General features: G+C 39.3%; 1 protein-coding gene across 6 annotated transcripts in view; it reads right to left on the reverse strand.

Moving 5' to 3' along the window:
- Nucleotides 1–22,273, reverse strand: part of JPH1 (junctophilin 1) — an 84,160-nt gene that overhangs the window by 13,909 nt on the left and 47,978 nt on the right. For all 6 annotated transcript variants that reach the window (XM_017885823.1, XM_017885796.1, XM_017885788.1 and 3 more), the window contains exon 3: nt 7,493–7,611. In XM_017885823.1, coding sequence (XP_017741312.1) covers nt 7,493–7,611 — 119 coding nt within the window. The remainder of the gene's footprint in view (nt 1–7,492; nt 7,612–22,273) is intronic.

Here is a 22,273-nt window from a genome sequence, read left to right on the forward strand (position 1 = left end):
AAGTTTCCCAAATCTGTCAAGATCGCCCATCAACAATTGAGACTTCCTTTCTAAACTGCGTAAGCTCCCCCTTTATATAACTGACAATTTTCTTTTAATTCCTCCATCAAAAATGGCAGTGTGAATTCTTAGGCCAGTGAAAGGTATCTTGAATGACGAAAAGGGGCAACTGCTAGCATTCAAAATGTGATGCCCTTCTGTTTCTTAATTCTTTCTTGGTGCTGTGTGTCTGGACATAGCATTAAGGGGAAACAGGGCAGCATGAGCACAAAAAAGTTATGTCTTCCATCAGCTGAACTGCCTCTGCTCTTTAAAACTCATCAGGTCACTGATACTAGTCTGTCATGGAGAAGCCCCTCGTGATTCAACTGCAGGCGTATTTTAACAAAACCCCTCTTCTTCTGTGATAAAGTACATTCTCTAATAGATCTTGATGCAATGTGATGTTTACATAGTTTCCCCTCACTTCTCTACCCAAAATTTCACTACAGTTGGTTTTATTTGTGCTTTACTGATATTCGACTTCACAGCTTTACTAAAATACCCATCTACGTATGGTAGTGGATGTACTGTGCAAAGATAATTAAAATAGTCAAGGGCTTTGGAGCCAATGGACTTTTAATTTCAGCCACTTAATGCTGAAACAATTACACAAAATACAAAGTACTTTTAACATCTTTGATCTAAAGATAAATGCAGGTTATTTCGGCCAAGAAAAACTGGCAATATCTACTAAGATTAAGGCACATTAAAAGCTAATGTTTAACTTAAATATACAGAAAAGAGTGAAAAAATAAACTCTGGCAAACATTATTCATTATACATTCTCAAAGTTGGAGGGAAAAGGTAAGAGTCACTGCACCTTGAGAAATGCAGTTGTCACAAAGCCCATGCATTTCATTTAGAAGATGTGAGACCGTGAGATCGTAGCTTACAAATTTAGGATTTAAATCTTTGTGATGCCCTCATCACAAAAAAAGTGTCATTTTTTGAGGTGATAAATAGGTTAATTAGCTTGATTTAATCATTCTGTATTGTATTAAGAAATTGTAACATCACTTTGCACTTCAAAAATATATACAACTATCACTTATCAATATATACATTAAAAACATTAGGATGTATCCTAGTGACCTTCAGTACCACCAATATAGGTGGAGAGGCCAAGGTGAGACTGATTTGGCCATTGGAAGAATTTGTATTAATGAACTTACGAAGCTACATTTTAGATTCCACTCAAAGTATTTATTATGATATTTATCAACTCTCAAATACTGGTCTAATCACTTCTTTAACCTTTAGAAATCTGACATGTCACCTCTTTAGACAGTTTTCTTGTCCTCAATGTAGTAAGAAAGGCATGTCTTACATGATTACTCATGCCCACTCTGCTAAGATGAGTTTAGGTATACTTACTCAAATTGATCTACAGGGCTTCTGATGATACTCAAAATCTGTTGAGCTCAAAGAATTTACTAGAATGGTGGAAGTATATTTTAGCATCAACTTTCCCATCTAAAAAATTCCCAGCTTTGTTATGCATTCAAAAAATATCTGGGTAAGAGAAAAAAATGCATTCCCAAAGCAGGGGCGCCTATGCTTGCTGCTTATCAGAGCATCTGAGGTGCTATGTCCAGAGATTTTAATAAGTATGAACATTGAAGCCTAGAAATATTGTTTAACAAACTATCTGAGTGATTCTAACACTCTGGGTTATAGGCATTTGACAGTATGCAAGCAATATGAGCAGAGGTGGACATAGCACCAGCCTTACATGACTATATCCCGTTGGAAATGGTTCCAATGTGGCACAGTCATACAAGGCCTAGCCAACTAAATGAGAATATATGGTTAGATTTTCCAGAAGAAGATTAAATGCTTTTAAAACAAGACATTTAATATAACGCAGAAGACAGAAGTTTTTCCTGGACTATTTTCTCTTGGAAGGCACATGTTGTGCCTGCTACTTGTTCTGTGTAGTAAATGTGTGTGTCAGTATTGCAGAGCCAGCAACATAAAGTTGATAAGATGCAGCAGTTCATTAAAAAGACTAGTCAGAATATTGCCAGGGAGGGAAATTATGACAAATGTTGATAGTCGTTGTAGTCAGCATTTTCATCTGTTTATATAGACAGTATCTATGAATCCCAAAGGATTTTCTCCTCCTGGAGACTCATATTGGGAAGAAGTCAGATAGAGTTCACCCGCTCACGGATATGGCTGCCAAACAATGTGAAAAAACAAACAACATTCAGCATGCCATCCACCAACACTCAAAGGTTACTCGTTCCAGTTGGCACGAAGGCTCTGAACAGATATGGCAGATGGTGGCAGCAGGGTATCCAGCTAGTTCTTCAGAGATGAGCCTTGGTGGGCTGGCTATGGGCAGAAGCACCATAGATTCCCCAAAACAAATGTCTATTAGGACAGTGCCAATATCAAAAGTTTTGTAGCAACAGCAGTAGTCATTAAGTAGCAATTGGACATTTTCTGTGGAGACTGACAATCAGTGAAAAGAGGACCAGATTGAAAGAGTCTAAACACATTGTGTAACTGATAGCAGGATCACTTTTGTGTTGGATATAGAAAGAACACTCCTTTCCTATAGTACTTCACAGTCCCGTCTATAACAATCCTGCAATTTCTGTGACTACAGTCATATTGCTCTGGTCTGCAAACTGTGGGACATCCTTTCTAGTACCCAGCACTTGGTTCGCACTCAATACCCATTTGTGAAACTGAATGTACCAGAATGAATATGTGGTATGAGTAACCAGCAAACTCATGAATTATTAATTTCATGTCATCTAGTGGATTATTCAGTTTCCCTTTTTAATGAAAAAATTTATTCAGAATTTTGGGTTTGGAAGGTGAGCTTAGAAGTCATCTATTCCAGGATGCTTCCCTTTTCTTAACCAAATCCATGACATATTAATGATAGGCATAGACAATTATGTAATGGAGATATGCTTTGATTTCTGAAGTCTTCTAATTCATACCAGAAATGCAAGCTCAGTTAACACTGGTCCATAAAAATCTGTGCTAAAGACTTCACTCTAAATAGTCAATACACTGTGTGTATGAGCACATTTATGCTTACACATGTGAAGACAAAGCTTGTTGGGGATGACACCCAGGGAAGCAGGCTGGCTCTCTCCCAAGAGGGCTCCAAGTACTAAATTTACCACATTCCAGGGCAGTGTTTTAATGTAACTCATACTCAGCCCCTGCCCCATCAACAAATATAAAAATTTTACATGCTACTTAATATCACTTGAAATTAAAATGAATTATCTTGACTAAAAGGATTTTTTTTTTTGAGACGGAGTCTCGCTCTGTCACCCAGGCTGGAGTACAGTGGCACCATCCTTGCTCACTGCAACCTCTGCCTCCTGGGTTCAAATGATTCTCATGCCTCAGCCTCCCAAGTAGCTGGGATTACAGGCATGTACTACCAAGCCCGGCTAATTTTTGTATTTTTAGTGGAGATGGGGTTTCGCCATGTTGGTCAGGCTGGTCGTGAACTCCTGGCCTCACATAATCTGCCTGCCTTGGCCTCCCAGACTGCTAGGATTACAGGCATGAGCCACTGTGTCTGGCCTAAAAAGAAATTGAAACAGTGGGAGAAAGAGCCACAAATCTAGTCTCCCAATCCTCCTTCCCAGGAAGGGTCACTGCCCCAGTCCCTCCTGCTTCCTTAGTGGTTACCCTCTAAAGCAAGTCTGTGCAACCTGTGGTCCAACACAAATTCACAAACTTTTCTTAAAACATTATGAGATTTTTTTTTGTGATTTTGTTTTAGCTCCTCAGCTATCATTAGTGTTAGTGCATTTTATGTGTGGCTCAAGACAATTCTTCTTCCAATGTGGCCCAGGGAAGCCAAAAGATTGGACACCCTTGCTCTAAAGCCTGTGTCAGCCTTGTTGGCAAAGAAACCTGATTTTCCAGCACTTTGAAGCAGAGCCATCTCTTGAGGCAAACTCACATTACCAAAGCTCACCAGACTGATGTACAATCCTAGAAGGCCAATTCACTAATTTACAATGAGGAATGTAAATGTCACATAGGTCAGGGGACTCATGTTGATACTACCAGTACACGCTCTCCGTGTTGGCAGAACTCCATGGAAAGCTCAACCAAAATTAGAAAGTTACTGGTGAACATGGAATCAGAACAAGAAGCATGAGCTGAATCAAATATGTAATGGCATCAAGCTGGGCTAGCCTGATACATCCATTTCCTGAGTCAGGGTGATCTTGCCAGCAAAGCCGTACACCAGGGTCACAGTTCCCCGCATCCTTCCCCATAATAGAAACGTCCTTGCCAATGTGAGAGCAGTCCTCCAAGGTTCTGGGTCAGGCTTCTCCTCCTCTGGACAGTGTTGGGATGAACACTGCCAATTTTTGCCTCTGTGACTCTCTTTCTTCTATACTTCCTTGGGTGACCAATTTTTCTTTAGATGTTTTTATAGCCAATCAGGTAACAAGGAAATCCTGTGGTTCTTAAAGCCATCCTATTACTTACCTGATCTACCTTTGTGTAGTTTCAGGGACTCATTTTCAAGTTGAACTCTCAGAGGGCAATCTTCTAAGTTCTTGGGGGATGACTCACTGTGTCACTCCCACTAATGGCAATTTAGGTTTCTGTGTTTGTACACAATTATCTATATATACATTCACAAACATCCATTTGTATGCTTTCTGTTTATTAGAGCTTAACCCTTTGGGGGAGAAAGCTGTCCCACATGGCTGTGTTTTTTTCTTTAATGACAAAAGTTATTATTTTATTTAAAAATTTTTTTGATTAATCTACATATAATCTACTAGCAACCTTTTTTTTTTTCCATTTCTCGCTTTTATAATCAAGAGGCTGTGTTTTTTCCTTAGTTTCTAACTGAATTGTAGAATAATACAGTTTTAAATTAAAGATCATAAAATTTAATTAAGATGGAAAATATCTGAAAATACTGCCAGCTCCTGAAAATAGGTAATTTGCCATGGAAGCGTTCAACATGTAAGCTATGACAGGCATCCTTTATTACAGGGTTAACAACTTCTATGCACGAACACATGCATTCCAAACAATGGAGACTTTTATATCTGAGATATGTAAATTAAATGGCCAACCTAATTTAGAAGTACTTGAAAGCCCTTTTCGAAAATGTCTATCTGATTCGCTCACCCTGTAAATGCAAAGTGGAGAGCATGAGTTATGCTCCCTTGAGAAGATCAATAATACCCGTGACAGAAAAGGCTTTCTATACAGTTGCTGAAGGGAGTGCTGGCTGTGGGTCAAAGGGGACTGCAGCCTCCCCCACAAGCTCTGGTCTCAAATAGACCCGCTGTCATCCATGCTACTGTGATGTATTCATTCCTGATGCACAACTTGCTTATGTGAAGCTGTTTTAGCTAAGAAAGGGTGGAATTACATTTTCCCACAATATTTTTTTCCCCCTCAAATGCTTTTACACCAGAAAAGCCTTTTAAAATCATTCAGACTGGGAAACCGAGATGATCTTTCGTATCATTTACCTCTTGTTAACACCTAATAGGAATCTAAAGGGACCCCATTCCCCAACAGAATTAACAGAACCAAGAAATCACCATCTGCAGACAACAGTAAGTTTGTGTGCTTTCAGAACCGCTCAAGCCCAGTGTCTCCTGATCAGTCAGGTTCTTTCCAATGCAACACTGCTGGGGAGGAGAGAACAATTTCTCCTGGGTGGCTGAAGTCTTTCCCCAGCTCTCACGCCCTGGAACAGCTAATTTGCCAATATAGTTAGGTACCGGGGAAGTATGAGTTCATTTCATGCCAGAGGAGAGTTTATTCCTACCAGAGGTCGCTGCAAAAAAATGGAAAGGTTCCTTTTCCTTAAAAAAATGCATATATATAAAAAATGATTTAAATCTCAACCAGAGGTTTAAAAGAGATGCATGTGAAAGAAAACACCCTTCTCAGTGGTTGCCTTGGACTTGAACTCTTAGACGAGTCACTCTGTGATGATGGTATCTATCATTCAATAACCACCCTGGGTCCCTCCTCAGCCTTTCTCTTGTAAAAACCGAATCTTCTTTGCCTGGCCTTTTACTGTCTTCTTTCTTTGCAGGAACCTCATGCTCCCATTCTCCAGGTGATCTCTCATTGCTCCATCCTTGATTATAGCCAAGTTTCTAGCTTTTCTACGAATCTTGCTATTTTGTTCACTTTGACTTATGTTGTTCGTTAGGACTCAGTGATACCCTACGGGTTCCAACAGTGTATACCCCTCACCAGAACCAAACATGTATCGAACACCTATCTCATGCAGGGTGCTGGGCTAGGGACAGGATGCTAGTTATACAGCTTGATTTCACAAAAACCAGGGTGGAAAAATTCTTTACCAAGAAATGTAACTTTTAATAGAAATTGAGAACATTTATTTTGGTTTCTTCACCTAGAAATCTGTTGATGCCTCGAACAATCACTAGACAGATGTTCTTTAGAAAACAATGGAATATATATAAAGGTGAATATTGCCTTTTTGAAATTCAAAACAAAAACACTAGTATATTATAGAGAGGGGTGGAAAGAGTCTACTGGGAAACTACTAGAAAGTTAATTAAATATTTAAACCTATTGCACATATTTGTTGATTGCTATTTACTAACATCTGAGGGGGGGCAGATGACCAAGATCAATTTTTTTGAGGTTGTCACTTTTATTTCTTCCATCATGACATGCATTTTCCTCTTAATCTGGGCAGATTAATCTCTTTAAGTGGTATGCTGCTTTATTTCCTAACCACACTCAGATACGTTGAAAAAACAGTCACAGTACCAACTGGCTCTTCTCTTAATGCTAAAAGTGCCTCTGAATTTGGGAGTATTTGTTAGAATCAGATATTTCTTTTAGATTCTTGTCTAGTTTACTGCTATCAGCTCAAACTTTGTTGGTCATATGTAGAGGGGAGGAAGGGCGAGACTCTGGGGAATAACCCATCTCCATGGCTAACACTCAGACTTCAGGTGATATTTATTACTACAAGTTGAACATTCCTAATCCAAAAATCTGAAATGCTCCAGAATCCAAAACATTGTGGGCACCAACATGATGCCACAAGTGGAAAATTCCACATGATCAATGGTCACAGTCAAAATGCAGTTAAAACTTTGTTCCATGTGCAAAAATATTAAAAATATTGTATACAATTACCTCCAGGCAATGTGTATAAGGTATCTATGAAACATAAATGAATTTCGTGTTTCAACTTGGGTCCCCAGCTCAAGAGATCTCATTATGTATATGCAAATATAGAAAAATATCAACAAATCTGAAATCTGAAACACTTCTGGTCCCAAGCATTTCAGATTAAGGATCCACATGCGCCACTGTTTATTTTGTATAATAGTATTGCTGGGATTCAGGAAGCACAGGCCTTTATATTGAAACGAAAAGGAAATAAACGCAAACCAAAGCCAGTGCTCCTGCCTCGCTCATCAAAGCACTGTTTTACCTGGTTGGTAGAAATCAGGTGACAGCTCCCTGGCCACAGCTCTCGCGATGTCACACTCCTGGCGAGCGGCCAGCGCGGCCTGGTCGGCAGCATCGGCCTTCGCCCTGGCATGTGCAGTCCTACATGGGGTACAAAAGGACGAATCAGCATAGATGGCCCCTTGTTACTTACACAGGGACAAGTAAATTGTAATCTGGGAAAAGAAATGTTAATTATGATTATGGTCCGACACCCACAAGAGCAAAAGTTTTAGAGTTCTATTGCCATAAAATTTCAATGAAGATGCCATAGATGAAACTAAACTTCCTATGAATTGCCTCAGCCCTTCTCTCAAGGGAAATGAAAAGTAAGCACAAGGTCTGTGTAGCCTGATGCTAAGTGTGGTTTTCAAAACTTACTAGATCAAATCTCCTGTTGACTTTGGTTGGCATTTCTCCCCACCCCTAAAATTATGGAAAGTAGAATTAGAACATATAAATTAATACAGTGTTTATCGAATTAATTTCTATGGTACAATCAGTGTAAGAATTTGACTAAGAAAGGTCTGCCCACTGGCATGTTGGTGAAGTAGCTCTTTGAAGAAAAAAATTAGCGAAATGGGGATTGGTAGCATTTACTCATATCTATGTGTAAATGCTCTCACCGTGGCCAATTTCAGGCTACCAGCATGATGCTGCTGGATGTATAGCGGGGAGATGTGCACTACTGGCGCTCGCCAGCAGGAGCAAACTCACAGGGCCCGCTCTAAGAACATGCTCAGAAGGGTTCCTGAGGAGTCCATTTAGCTGACTTTTAGGCATGTTTCTTGTATGAACCAAAAAGGTGACAGAGAGGCAGAACTGGCAGGGATGAATTGGATCTTTCAGTCTTCCGTCACCTCCCTGGCCTGTCCTCACTCATGGAAACCTCTCATCTTTCTGGATAACTAGGGTTATGGGGAAGGTGGCAGGAAAAAGAATAGGGTTTCTTATGGCTGGACCAGGGAATGATGTCTACCGGTCCCAGAGAGGGTTGGAGGGAAGAAAACAACAACAACAACAACAACAACAACAACAACAACAAAAACAACAAAAACTCTGGTTTATCTGCTCTGCAAAGGGGAAGGCCTTGTTCCGTTAGTCTTCAGATGTTTATGGGTACCTCTTTCTTATGGCTTTGTAAACTTTTGATTGTATTTTATTAGCACTAGGTAGGGCTATAGATAACTAGCAGTGAAAACTTAATGGAAGTCTGAAAAAGGTGCTTACACTTATGTTGGAGACAGCAGGAGACAGGAGGAGTTGGGAAAAGGCAAGGACTTTGGATGCTCTTCAGGGAGAACACACAGGCAGCAGCTGGAGGAGGCTGGCAGGCACAACTCCTGGGACCAGACTGCAGGGGAAAACATGGGGAGAACTGGGCCTGGCCTGAGACAAGGGGGCCAACTGGTAGGAGGCTCCCTTTTCACATTACTCTCTTCAATAACCTCCTCTCGTCCTGTGCTCTCATGGGGCCCCTTTCACTTCTATTTAGGCTCTAAGCAAGCATGGAGGCTTGATGTATTCGAATGCAAGCTTTGTGAAGATGGGGATTTTTAATTTTTGGTCCTCTGTCATAATCCCAAAGTGCAGAACACTACATGGCACATACTATTTATTGAGGGACCACTTTATGAATAAAGGAATAAATGATGCTTCCTTAGGAAAAGCTGAGTAGTTCTTAAAACTGAATGGAAGGACAAAACCATAGAGACCATAAAAAGATCCGGAGTTGCTAAGAGTTCGGGGTGTACTGGGAAGAATGAATTGGTGGAACAGAGGGCATATCTGGGGGAGTTTAATTATTCTGCATGATACTGTAGGGGGGGACATTACATATTTGTCAAAATCTATAGACTGTATAACACAAAAATGAATGAAGCCTGATGTAAACTATAGACTTTAATACTAATGTATTAATACCGGTTCATCAATTAGACCATATGCACCTCAAAATGCAAGACGTTAATAATAGGGGACACTGTGTGTATGCATGAGGAGAGGAGGTATATGGGAACTTTGTAGTTCCTGTTCAATTTTTCTGATAACTTAAAACTGCTCTAAAAAAATAAAGTCTATTAATTAAAAATGAATCACCAAAACTGCTATTTCTAAACCATGGAGGACGCTTTAGATTATTTGTGTACAGGGCATCAGGAAATATGAAATGGAAATAATATCAAGAGGGGAGGGACATATTCTTAAACAACCAGCTGTCAGGATAACCCTGCATGGGTGCCATTGCTAATCTATGATGGGTAATGCCTTAGTTCTGTGTGTTGTGCCTGAGAATCAACGGATGCCCTCTACTAATGTTCTTTCAGTTTCTCAGAATCTAAACTTTTTTTTCCCCCAAATGATTTTCCATTTTGTCTGCTATTCTTAGCCAGGGCCTAATTATGTCTAGGTGTCATAATTAATGAAGCCATAAGAATACAGCTATGCTGCTTTATAATACAATCTCTTAGCCCTTTAATAAATTTACAAAACTCAAGTACAGATAACTTACTCTGATCCAATCACAACACACCACTATACAGTCAAATAAACAGTAGTAGTATATCTATTAGTTTTTATAATATGCTAAACTGGAGAATAGACAAATACAGCTTAACCTTTCTGCAAATATATTTTGGAAGCACAGCATCAGTGAAGGCTGCTAGTATTTAATCCTTTACTTTACTTGCTGTTTCCTGTAAGACCACACAGCAAAGGAGGACCTTTCTATCCAGCCTAGCTCTGTGGCTCAGTGCTACTGGATAGCTGGCCAGATGAGTCAGGACCACATTCAAACCCGAATCCTGAAGTCTGCTCAAGAGCTTTTGGAACCGATGACAAGAAGGAAGAATACGAACCCACTGTGAGTTTGCTGTTAACACCAGCCTGTAGAGCTAAGGCCACTGGCATGTCTAGATTTTGCCCAGGAATAATCTGGACTTGCCTCTGGCTCATGTTAGTGAATTCATGTGATCACATCCCAGGCTCAGTTCCAGAGTGACACACGACCCCTGTAATCAGTCAATTGTGATTGTTCTTGTGTTGGGGGGAGGGTTCAGGTTAGGCACTCTGGAGAGATAAGCTGAAACCACTCAAACTGCATGCCCTGATGCTGTTGCTGGTCACAGGCAAAACATGCATACACCAAAGCGGTATACGTGCCCCAAAGCATTTCATTTATCAAAAGACTGCTGACATTTACAAATCTTCAGACCTTCAAGAATCTCCAAATACCATTATCTCAGATACTTTCTGCCATCAAATGCAGTAAAAATTAACTGAAAGGCCACTTCTTTAAGTTAAGCATCAGCTGTTGACTTTCTTTTAGGGCTATATATTTTTAACAAATAAACCAAATTTTTAACCTGTGAAGAGCTGCACCTTATGGGTGAAGACGCCACAGCCATGCTGGCTGCGGAGACCTGGGCAGCTGGTTATGCTCACTGAGCAGCTATAGAACTCCCTCCTGGACATAAGCTCTGCAGAGGTCAACCGTGACCAGCCACAACAATAAATGGGGAATTTCCTAACCAAATTATTTTCCTAACCAGCAATTTGATGAGTATGTGAGGTTTCCTTTTCTTTAATGACTGAAATAGTGTTTTATGAGCTCTCTAGTTGCCTTAGGAGAAAATAATCTAGTTTCCTTTTCTTCAACGTTTAAGACTTTAACAAAAAGCGTACTCAATCATACATGGAACATGCTGAGCATATTCTCCTCCTGCTAAGGTACACATGGGTCCCTGAGACATCTCCAACCTCGTTTCAATCTCTTATACATCTGTGAACTCTCACATAGCTGATAAAGATTTTCATCTAGAATGGAGAACAAGTCTGCTAAAGGTGAAGCGCTATTTCTACTTTTTATATAGTCTTTTCTCAACAATAAACTGCTTCAAAATTGTGCTGATATTGATGTTTTTAAAAATCTGTGACATATTAAGTCTAAGTTGGTTTACTGATCTGACTCTGAAAACTTGACAGCAGAGGCGATAACCTAATTGATTCAGGGGCTGTCCTTGTGATTTGCTTTGAGGTACAAGTATTTCAAGAAAATTATTAGGAAAATTTAAAAATAAAAGCAATTGGCACATAAAAACCCAAGTCTTGGTTGATGGCAACACCATTCTTGCAGTTGCTCAAGCCAAAACCTCTGCATCATCCTTGACAACTCCCATTCTCTCATACACCATATCCACTGTCAGCAAATCCAGCCGGCACCACCTTCCGAGTATCTTCCCCCACACAGCCATTTCACGTTCTCTGGTTCACTGTCACCTCACCAGGGTTAGTACAAAGGTAACTGACCTCCCTACTTCAATCCTCCTCTCTGCCATTTTATTTCCTTCCAGGTGGTCTTGGAAATGCCTAATAACCAAAAATTCATTCCTGGGTTATGGCACCATGGGTAAGAAAATGCAAAAAATAGGAGCCGTTAGCCTTTCTTTTGGACTGTGACATTATTCATTTATGAGAGACCTAGATTTGAGAAAACCAATTATCCCGTGCAGACAGTTGGAGCTCTTAAGAAGAAATCAGTCTGTTAAGCAAGGAATACTCTTGATAGGGACAATAACCACTGGCTCCACAGGCATCAGTTTAAAATCAGAGGTGTGATTTCTGAGTTACCTGCACCTAGTAAGAAATGACTCTTTCAATCTGGATTTGGGTCTCTGATAAGACAGACTCAGCAAGGCTCAGCACAGGTACACATAGGGCCCTGAGATGTCTGTCCCAACTTCTAACTTGCAATCTTTTATACATCTGCTAACGGACAAAGCTGATAAAGATTTTGGTCTAGAATAGACAATAATTCTCCTAAAGCTCCATTCTCAGTAAACTTGATTTGGGAAGATGACTTATGTGAACCCATCTTCACCATCTATTCATTACTGAATGTTAATTTTCTCCATAAATTTCTTTCTTTCTTTTTTTTTTTTTAAAAAAAAGATAGGACCTGGAATAATAACTTTAAGACAGAATTCTTATGTCCTGGTTTAAAACAAGTTATATCACCAGTGAATAGTTGTCCACTTTGCCAAGGCAGGAGTTCCTGTCTTCCTTTTCTCTAAAAGCAATATCAAGTTATTTAGATATAAAATGTAAACTGTTATGTTATTCAGTTATTTCTAAATAATATAAAATGTAAACTATTATGCCTTGTTTTATACTAAAGGGAATAATATCCCTAATGAAGTCTGGTATTTGATATTTCAAGGGCCTAAACTTTTGCAGAGGTGTTATGATATAGGCTTTGAAAGTATTAATAGCCAGAGAGTAGGTGAGGCCATTCTGAGCCACAAGTGATTTTGTCAACGAGATAAAAGTTCAACCACATTACTCCATCCTACAAACACATCCACAGATTCGTAGGGAGAGGAGAGGAGCCCAGATTCACATGAAGAATGTTCATATGCCTTTTGTAAAAGGCTATCCACTATGGGGAATCATTGTCATGTTTATAAAGATCTAGGTGATACACTCCTCCTTAGAGTCTGGTGCCAGGAAAAATGTGGTCTCTGATGCTTAACTCCTGTGCTTCCTTGTATCATACAACATGAACTATGGGATTGATTGCTTCTCTTTTTGTTAAGGCTACCCGGAAACTTGGAGTGAAACTATCCTCAATGTATGAGCACAGTAATCCTTTCTAACCACATGACTTTATTTTTATACCCAATATCAGGAATTCTATCATGTATGTAACTCATTATAGAGTCCTGCAAATACTTTTTGGAAAGCAGGATAAATAAATGAAACAAAACATTCCTGGATTAATAAGCTCTTGTAATACTAAGTTTTCTGAACTCTAGCCCCCTGCAGTGTGCTTCCTGCTCAGGGGACATGTGTAATAATTTAGGAATAGCGGTGTCTACTATTCAGCCTCCTTTTATCAGATTTCTTTTTCTCTATCACCAGAACATTTTTTAAGCTTGGAAAATAAGTACTTAATTAAGTACTTTATAGACTTTATTCCTTAACACTTGATCAAAAGTTTAATAAGCTTAAAGGCTATATTCTCTGGATAGGACAGATCAAAGGCACATTTCTAATCCTTGATTGGAATATGCCAAATTGGTTATTCTACTTCATTGAGCTTTATAAAACTTATCTAAGATTTACCTTCCCATGTTATGTGTTGAGAAAAATCTGACGTAGAAATATTTAAGGGATGTTTTCTTCTTGGAATAATTTTTGGAGAAAGGTCCGTTATAATGAGAGTCATTCAAAAGTTCAAAAACATTACCATTAAATAAGATGAAAACTTCTCTTTAAAACATAATCACTGCAACCCACCGAATGGGATAAAATGTTTGCAAATCATATGTCTGATAAGGGGTTAGTACCTAGAATATATAAAGAACTCCCACACTTCAACAACAAAACAACCTGATTGAAAAATGGGCAAAGGACTTGAATAAACATTTCTGCAAAGAGGCACAAATGTCCAATAAGCACTTAAAAAGACACTCAGCATCATTAAGCATAAAGCAATGCACATCAAATCCACAATGAGATACTATTTCACACCCATAAGGATGGCTACTATAAAAAAAAAAAACCAGATAATAACAAGTGTTAGCAAGGATGTGGAGAAACCGAACGCTCTGCGCACTGCCAGTGGGAATGGAAAATGGTGCAGTTACTGTTAAAACAGGATGGTGGTTCCTAAAAACATTAAAAATATAATTACCACATAATCCACCAATTCTACTTTTCAGTATATACTAAAAAAAAACCTGAAAGGGTCTCAAAGTGATATTTATACACCTATGTTCATAGCAGCATTATTTATAATAGTCCAAAGGTGGAAACAATCCTAATGTCAATGAATGAATAAACAAAATGTGTTGTATGTATTCTAGATACTCTTTATCAGAGAGATGATCTGCAAATATTTTCTCCCATTCAATGGGATGCAGTGATTATATACATACTGGAATATTATTCAGACTTAAAAAGGAAATTCTGATACATGCCCCAACATGGATGAATCTTGAAGACATTATGCTAAGTGAAATAAGCCGGTCACAAAAAGACAAATATTACATGCAGTACCTACAGTAGTCAAATTCATAGAGACAGAAAGTAGTACAGTAATTTCCAGGCGGTTGGAGGGGGGAGAATAAAGCATTATTGTTTAATGGGTATAGATTGTTAGTTTTGCAAGATGAAAATGTTCTGAAGATTTGTTGCACAACAATGTGGGTCTACTACTACTGAAATATATACTTACATGGTCAAGATGGTAAATTTTGTTATACATATTTTACAACAACTAAAAATAAAAGGAAGTCACCTAATGTACTACTATTTACAGAGCATCTTATATATTCAGAGGAAGTGAGGAGAGAAAAAACCAAGGCTGGGCTCTCTGTTGAGAAGTTGCTGCATGCAACCCAGCCCTGGCATGCTAAGAATCTAATAGAGGAAACAGCTGTAACGTAAAGCAATAACTGATGGACATTTTAAGGAAAGAGGGATCGGAACTTTGTAAAATGCGGGCAGACTTGTGCCTGTTTCTCAAACTTTTAACATAAGCCTGGCATGGAGGCTGTCTTCAACAAATATTAGCGGATGAATAAATAGGTAAAAAAGAGAAAAACATAAAAGATAACTCCAAGATTTCTAATTTGGTGTACAAATAAATGACCTCACTATGGTCTGGGAGTGATGACAAGTTCTGTTTTAGACAAGTAGGATTTTACACGACACAGGCATCTGTAGTTGGAGATACAGGGCTGCTATGCAAATTAAAGGTCAAGGTTCTAAACGGAACTATGAGCGTCATGTCACAGAAGATGAGTTCAATGAAAGGTGATTGAACTCACCAAATAAGTGAGTCAAAAAAGCAAAGAACTGAGGACTGAGACAAAAGTGTCCTTGGGTGAAGGAAACAGGAAGGCAAATGGAAACAGCAGTAGCATACAGGTGGAAGGGGAACTTCTAATAAAGCTGTTCACAGTTCTTTTTCTTGCATAAATCCTGGGCTTCTCTTAGGAGGTAAGCGGGCCAGATCTGAATTTGCCTTATCTCTGGGGCAGCTGCATGTTTCTCAGCCTGCCTGGCAGATTTATGTGCAGTCACTGAAATGAGTCAGTACTGGAGAAGGTGAGAGCTAGGGAAAATTTGCTGAATTTGATAAGAACCTTTCAGAGAGCAGTTCTCACAAGGAGACCACCCCAGAAGCCGGACTGAAGGGAGTTGGCGAGGAAGTGGGCAGAGGAAGCCGAGGAAGCAGGTGTGGGCCACATGCTGGAGACTTTTGACCCAGAAAGGAAGGAGGAAATTTGGACAGTAACCAGAAGGATTAGCTGGATCAAGGAAAAAGACGTTTTACTCGTATTTTAAGAAAATGAGAGCTGATCCTGTTGGAAGGTGGGAAGGATGCCCAGAGAAAAGGAGAAAATGAAGCAGCTCTGAAAATGTGACAATTGCTGGAATTAAGTCCTGGATAAGTGAAAGAAAGGAAACAGGAAAGAATGTAAGAACAGTGAAAGGGGTGATCCAGTGATTTTAAGGATCATAAAACCTGAAGGAGCCCAAGCTCAAAAAAGACCTAAAGTGTCGTGGGCTTTGGAACCAGGCAGACCCAGGTGCACACCCCACTTTATCACATGTTGGCTGTATCACCTTAGTCTCAATTTCCCCACCTGTAAAATGGGGAGAATATTACTTCGTAGAGTTGTTCTGGGATAAGAACGAATATATATGAAGTACTTAGTATTAACACAGAGAGGTACTTAGTAGATAAATGCCTATTATTGATCTTCTGTTGAAATAAATAGCTGGCAGGGGAAATCTGGGGCTTAAAGAGGTAAAGATTTGGAGTCAGCACTGTACAGAAGTTCTCAGAAATGTTAAGAAAGGCACATTAGAATATATGTGATTCTGCATCGTTCTCTAGCAGGGCTGTCTCTTCTGGGAGAAGAGAAGGGAAAAGGTGGCTTTGATGCAGGGTCAGAGACATGGAGCAAGGAGGATGGGGAGCATGGTATAACCCATGACAGAGTTCTGGGTAGGAAGGAAGGAAGTGTATAGAGCCAACGGGGGCCTTTGGACCAGAGGAAATAGAAAGGGTGAAGTTAGGATCAAGCAAAAAATCAGGCAGGCCAAATTATTTTAAAATGGATGCATATTCTATAAAATGATACTAGATATAATCCTGACTCCATGTTCTTGTTAGCACTGGAGCAAACATCTGAAAGTGCTTGATAAGAACTTCAGAACCTGAGAAGACCTTCTGGGTAATGATGAGAATTACCAACGTCAATGCTGTTTTTGTTCACCTATCAGTGTTGTTATGCTTCTTGTCCTTTACCAATGGTCCACTATGGGTACATATTTAAGCATGACTAGGAATTAGAGCAATTCAAGACTGCATCATGGGCAAAATACATGATGGCAGCTAGGGCTATTCAGCTGAATGACACACTGACCAAGTGATCAGATCATAAACTGACCTAATCTCCACTTAGCAGCTGCAAATGCCCATTAAATGCACACTGTGGTGCTCAAATGATTCCATTTTATACATACTTATAACTACATTTTTAAAAATTAAGCAAACACCATTCACTCCTTAAAAGTGACATGCACCCTCTAGAACTCCTCCTTGAACTCACAGTTGAAAAACATTCTCTAAGGTAGTATCTGTTTTATATGATCTAAAATGGTTATCTAGAAATCTCAAATCCACCAGTCTGCCACCTCACTTTGTTCTGTCTAGATATGCCCAACCAGTGAAGAACAAAAAGATCTATTCCTCTATCAGGCTTTTGATGCTGAACAGTATGAACATGAACTTGCTTGGGACTGGCTGTACAAAACCATTGTGCATCTTAAGCTCTATCCTTGTCAAGGCACACATTTTGAAGTTACAGAATTTATGAGAGAACTGTTTTGTGAGGAACGTTAAAAAATTAGGGGTATAGTTATTCTCTCAGTGAACTTGTTTTATTCACTTCATGTTTCCTTGTAGGAACTGTCGCTCCGTCACTCTGTTTATTTCACATCTGTTTGATGACAAGGAATCATTCATTCTATAGTTCAACTAAGAAGCCCATGCATATTTTTACTTTAAATCTTCAGTTTCTTGCGGCAACAGATATTGAGGACAACAATATAACAAGCACAAGGGTATTTGCCTTGATTTATATTAAACTTCTGGTTTTGCTCTTGAAACTTCTGCTTTAACAGACATATTAAAACACACTATTTGAGCTGAACGGGGCTCTGAGAGTCCACATGATCCCTCGTGGTGACCAGGCAATTACTTTTCCTTCTGTAGAGACCTGAGACTCAGCGAGATTAAGGAATATATTCAAAGTCACACAGCAAAGTCATATGGCTACCCAGAGGAATCAATGGGTAGAGCCCAGGTCTCCTAACCTTTAGGATGAAGACTATGTTGTTAAAAGAGATTTCTTTATTACCATCTTCTAGATTTGTTTTAGCAAACATTTTGTTATTATCATCTAGTTATACATTTTTCTTTCTACTATAGGAATTCATTTACATCTAGAGTTCATCTTCTTGTATTCATGCTTTCTCTGTGAATCTGTCACTGCTCTCCTTACTTCTCTATTCAATCTTTTATTTTAATACATTTATGCCTCTTATTGAAAAATGCATATTTTGAGCTTTCTTCTCCCAATATATATATTTTTTAACCAGTTTCAGCTGACCTTCAAATGAAATAACACAGCTTAGGAAACATCTTACTAAAGACTATAGGACAGATTTGGTTTTCATCAAGGTTATTCTTTAGCAGGAACATTTTTAGGTGGTGTTAAAAATACTACAGATTCATCCAACTCATAGTTGCCTTCCCCAAATCACCAAATTAGTAATCAACGCCTCCAAGTTTAAAAGGAAATATCAGAAGATCATCTAGTTCTTCCTGAATTCTTAAGTTTTCTTATTTTTCCTCATGGGAGTCTCAAATTTGTTGAGTTTACCTATTTTTAGCATTTGCTGTGTTACACCAAAAACAAATTCTTCATCCCAATACTCAACAGATAAAATAATAGCTTATCTGAGGACATTGAGAAAATGGAAGCAGAAACAAGTATGTAAACCAGGGTGACTCGTTTCTGTTTAGTACCCTTAAATAAAAGTAACATTGGTACAATTTGGGGAGCAAAGTCAGTTTTGAAGATGAATGCATGTACATCAAGATAAAAATGTTCAATTCTCCTTCATTAAAAATGGTGGTAGAAATGCAAGTCAGGATTCAAGCCAACTAAGTACAAGAATCATGTTAAACCCTGGCTCAAATAACAGGATCTTTTCCTCTGGTTCTCATAGATTGTTAGTGAACTGCTTCAAAGTTTACATACTTACCACGCTTATAGGACTTGGGATATTCTTGACCAGGAGCCTGCTGTCTGCCTGGGTAGATCCTCTAGACACACTTTGATGAGCTTTTAACCTTTATTATCTTCGTGGTGGGATTGATTCTGGGCCCTGGGATGCCACGGCTGTCGGTGGAATGGATGGACTCCTGCTGCAGCCACTGAGGAATGCAGGGTCTGCCCTCCTGGACTCCATTCCTTAGTGACAGATGCAGTAACTTGAATGGAACTACTCCTCACCAATACGAGGTTCAGACTGAGTCCAAAGAATCTCAAGAATTATTCTAGGCACAATGGGAATGTTGCACATCCCCCAAACAAGGGGGAAATTTAGGACATCATTTCCACCGAGGCAAGAATTTCTAGAGGCCCAAGAATTCAGAATCTATGGACTGCCATCTTGTAACTGTAGGGAAGTCGACTGAAACGGGAGGAGTAGGGAAAGTAACCTGCCAACACCCCAGGTCCACCCTCCCCCTTGTTGCAAGTTGTCTAGTATTAGTTTTCGGGTCCAGGGCCTTGCTTGCTGCTTCGCTGCTATCTGACAGCTACTTTAGTGGGGTCTACAGGATTGCCCTAGACATCAGGCTGTACTTGCCAAGTTAGACTTGTATAATGTGCTAAGTCTTGGCCAGCGATAGGAGTACTGGAAATAGTTCTTCCTGTCTTTTCAATACAATCATACTCGTCTTCTGACATGACAACAGACTTGGTGACAAAAGGATGTGCCCTCACCTTACTGGCTGACTCTGCCCTACCTGAAGCACAAATGTGAAAAATCCCCTTCCATTTAAGGCAGAGAACCCTGTAGCCATGAAGCTCTCCAGGATTTAAAATACATTTTAAAATGTATTTAAAATTTGGACCTAAATGTTGCTGCAACAGGCACAATGGGAGATGGGACTTCACAGGCAATGCTTTGTTATGGCATGAAGAAAACAGGGGCACAGAAAACCCTTTTATAGTTTCATATGGAGTCTCGTGGGCTGGCCAGTAGCCCTGAAAACATGAGGGCTGTCAGGGCAAGGAGAGGCCTGTGAGGTCCATCACGTTGTTTGGAAGAATCACATCCTGCAGGGGCTCCCACTGCCCTGGCAGACAGGGCTTCTTCCAAGAGCTGGAACACCATGGAAAATGGCATTTGTTCCACAGAATAAGAAGGAGAGTTAAAAAGCCCCTTCCCATCCAAGACAAAGAGGCAGGCAACTGCACAGAAACTCAAAGGGGGATTGCTCACTGCTTGCAGCTATGCCGTCAGGAGCTTTTACTAATGCTACGCATGTCCTGCTGCTCCTTGTCTTCCTAGTGACACTTCTCCAGGTTTCAGATAACTTTTGACTTTGTGTTCCCTAAAATACTCAACCCTGGCCTGTCTCCCCTGAAATTTTTTCATTGCTGTCCAAATCCTCATTGCCTGATCAACTATATTTTCTATCTCCAACAAAACCTCAACATACTTAATGATCTACACATGTCTAGAAATGCTTTTACATTATTTGCTACTCTGGGCACAGAGGTAATTCTGCCTAGTTCTAAATATCATGTTCACTCTTCTTTCCCTACTTATTACATACATTGCATACATCATTCTGCTCCAACCCCTCTGTAATGCTGGGGTGAAAAGAAAGCTTCTTCTCCCTTAAATCTCTCACTGGCAAAAGATCACTGCTGGCAACAGTCAATTATAAATATGAAGTTTCTCTGTAATGTTTTTCCGAGACGTCATAGTAACAACAGCTCAAAGCATGATCTTGTATGGCAGAGTGAAATGAAAAGCTTCTGATTTGATCAGAGATGCCTCTGTTGGACCCTTAGCTCTGAGATACTACAAGTACAGCTTCTTGCAAGTTACTTATTGAAATATATTTTCTAGGGTGCTGGCATAATTCCAGAAAACAGTTTGTCTATCTTGGCTGTCAAAGTCTGAAATTAATTTTTAAACCAAAGCTTTGTCTACTCTAATTATAATGGAAAGACCTAGATTATTTTTAAGATCTTCTTTGTAATCCTAGAAGACACTATCAGTTTAACCACACCATTTGTAACTACCAACTTAAATGTTATAAGGTGATGAATCCCTTGTATAATGAAAAATCTCTCAACTACTGAATGTTTGCTCGGTGGGTTTAATATGATTGTGAATTTTAGAGAAGAATATATAAACCTGTACACACATTTTAAATATGTATACATTATATTAGATTGAAATATGTATATATCTGCACCAACTTAGGAGTATCTGAAAGTTTTTTGTTTTCATTTGGGGCAAATACTTAACTGAATTCTTCTTTTAATCTAATGTTCTTTGGTTTTGTTGAGTCCCAGGAAGAATGACAAGAAAAACTAATCAACAACAATGATGACAAACCCAACCACACAAAACACTTCAGGAATGAATAATTTAACCAAAATATTAAATACAACTCTTATATTAGCACTGCCTTGACAACAAGTCAGGATCGCTCATATTTTTAAGTTATAATTTCATTATCTACAGTACCAGGCTCCTCTGTCAAATAAGGCTTTATTACAGAGCTATTATGTAATTCAATTCATGGCTTAAAAATGTCTCCTATGTCTGGAAAACCTAATTGGAATGGTACTGTCCTTGCCTCTTGGTAAGAAATCATTAAACTGGAATTCAGTAACCAGATATTATTTTAAAAATAATACAGCACATTTTATTCAGTTTTTGAAATACCCTTCTAAGCTTTTGAGTGATTTAATCAGTCTTTTTTTTTTATGCTCTGGGACCTTATGTTGACCTAAAGTTTAAGTTATGAAGGAGGTGTCCTATCTTCTGTTGTTACTTGAGCCTCTACAACCTCTCTCAAAAGCCCATTTTTCCCGTCCCTTAGCCATCTCCTGGCAAGGAGCCCCACTCCCTGCCATTTGCCACTTGTTCTAGGCTATTTTAATTCTGGACAAGTTGTGGTAGTAGGCTATATTTAAATTGGCCTGCTCTGCGAAGAAACACGGCAAATGCACGTGGCACCTTTTCCCTTTTTGACATAATCCAATTGTGCGCTGGCTCTGAATCAAGCTGTGAGATTCTGTACCACACACCCTGGCTTGACTCCCACTCCCTGATTCCCAGGTGTTTACCACCCAATAGGTGGGGCAGTGGGTGTTTTCTGGGAGAAATGAGCCATGGCAGGGACTGGTGGCGCAGTCACCAGAAACTTAAAGAGACTGAATTGAGAAATATGAACAATAATGAAAAGTAAAGATGCTTTCTGGCTCCAGCTGAGCACTGCTGGAATATTTATAGAATAATTTTTCAAAGACCAATTTCCAGATATAAATTTTGTAAGGTGTAATACATTTCTGGAGAGAAGCTTATAAGAAACTGTATGCACATAAAAAAGCCAGCTTTCTCAAGTTTCTGAGCTTTTAGACGTGGACATTCT

The sequence above is a fragment of the Rhinopithecus bieti genome, unplaced genomic scaffold (assembly GCF_001698545.2).
Source record: "Rhinopithecus bieti isolate Rb0 unplaced genomic scaffold, ASM169854v2 scaffold_1380, whole genome shotgun sequence".
NCBI classification, from domain to species: domain Eukaryota; kingdom Metazoa; phylum Chordata; class Mammalia; order Primates; family Cercopithecidae; genus Rhinopithecus; species Rhinopithecus bieti.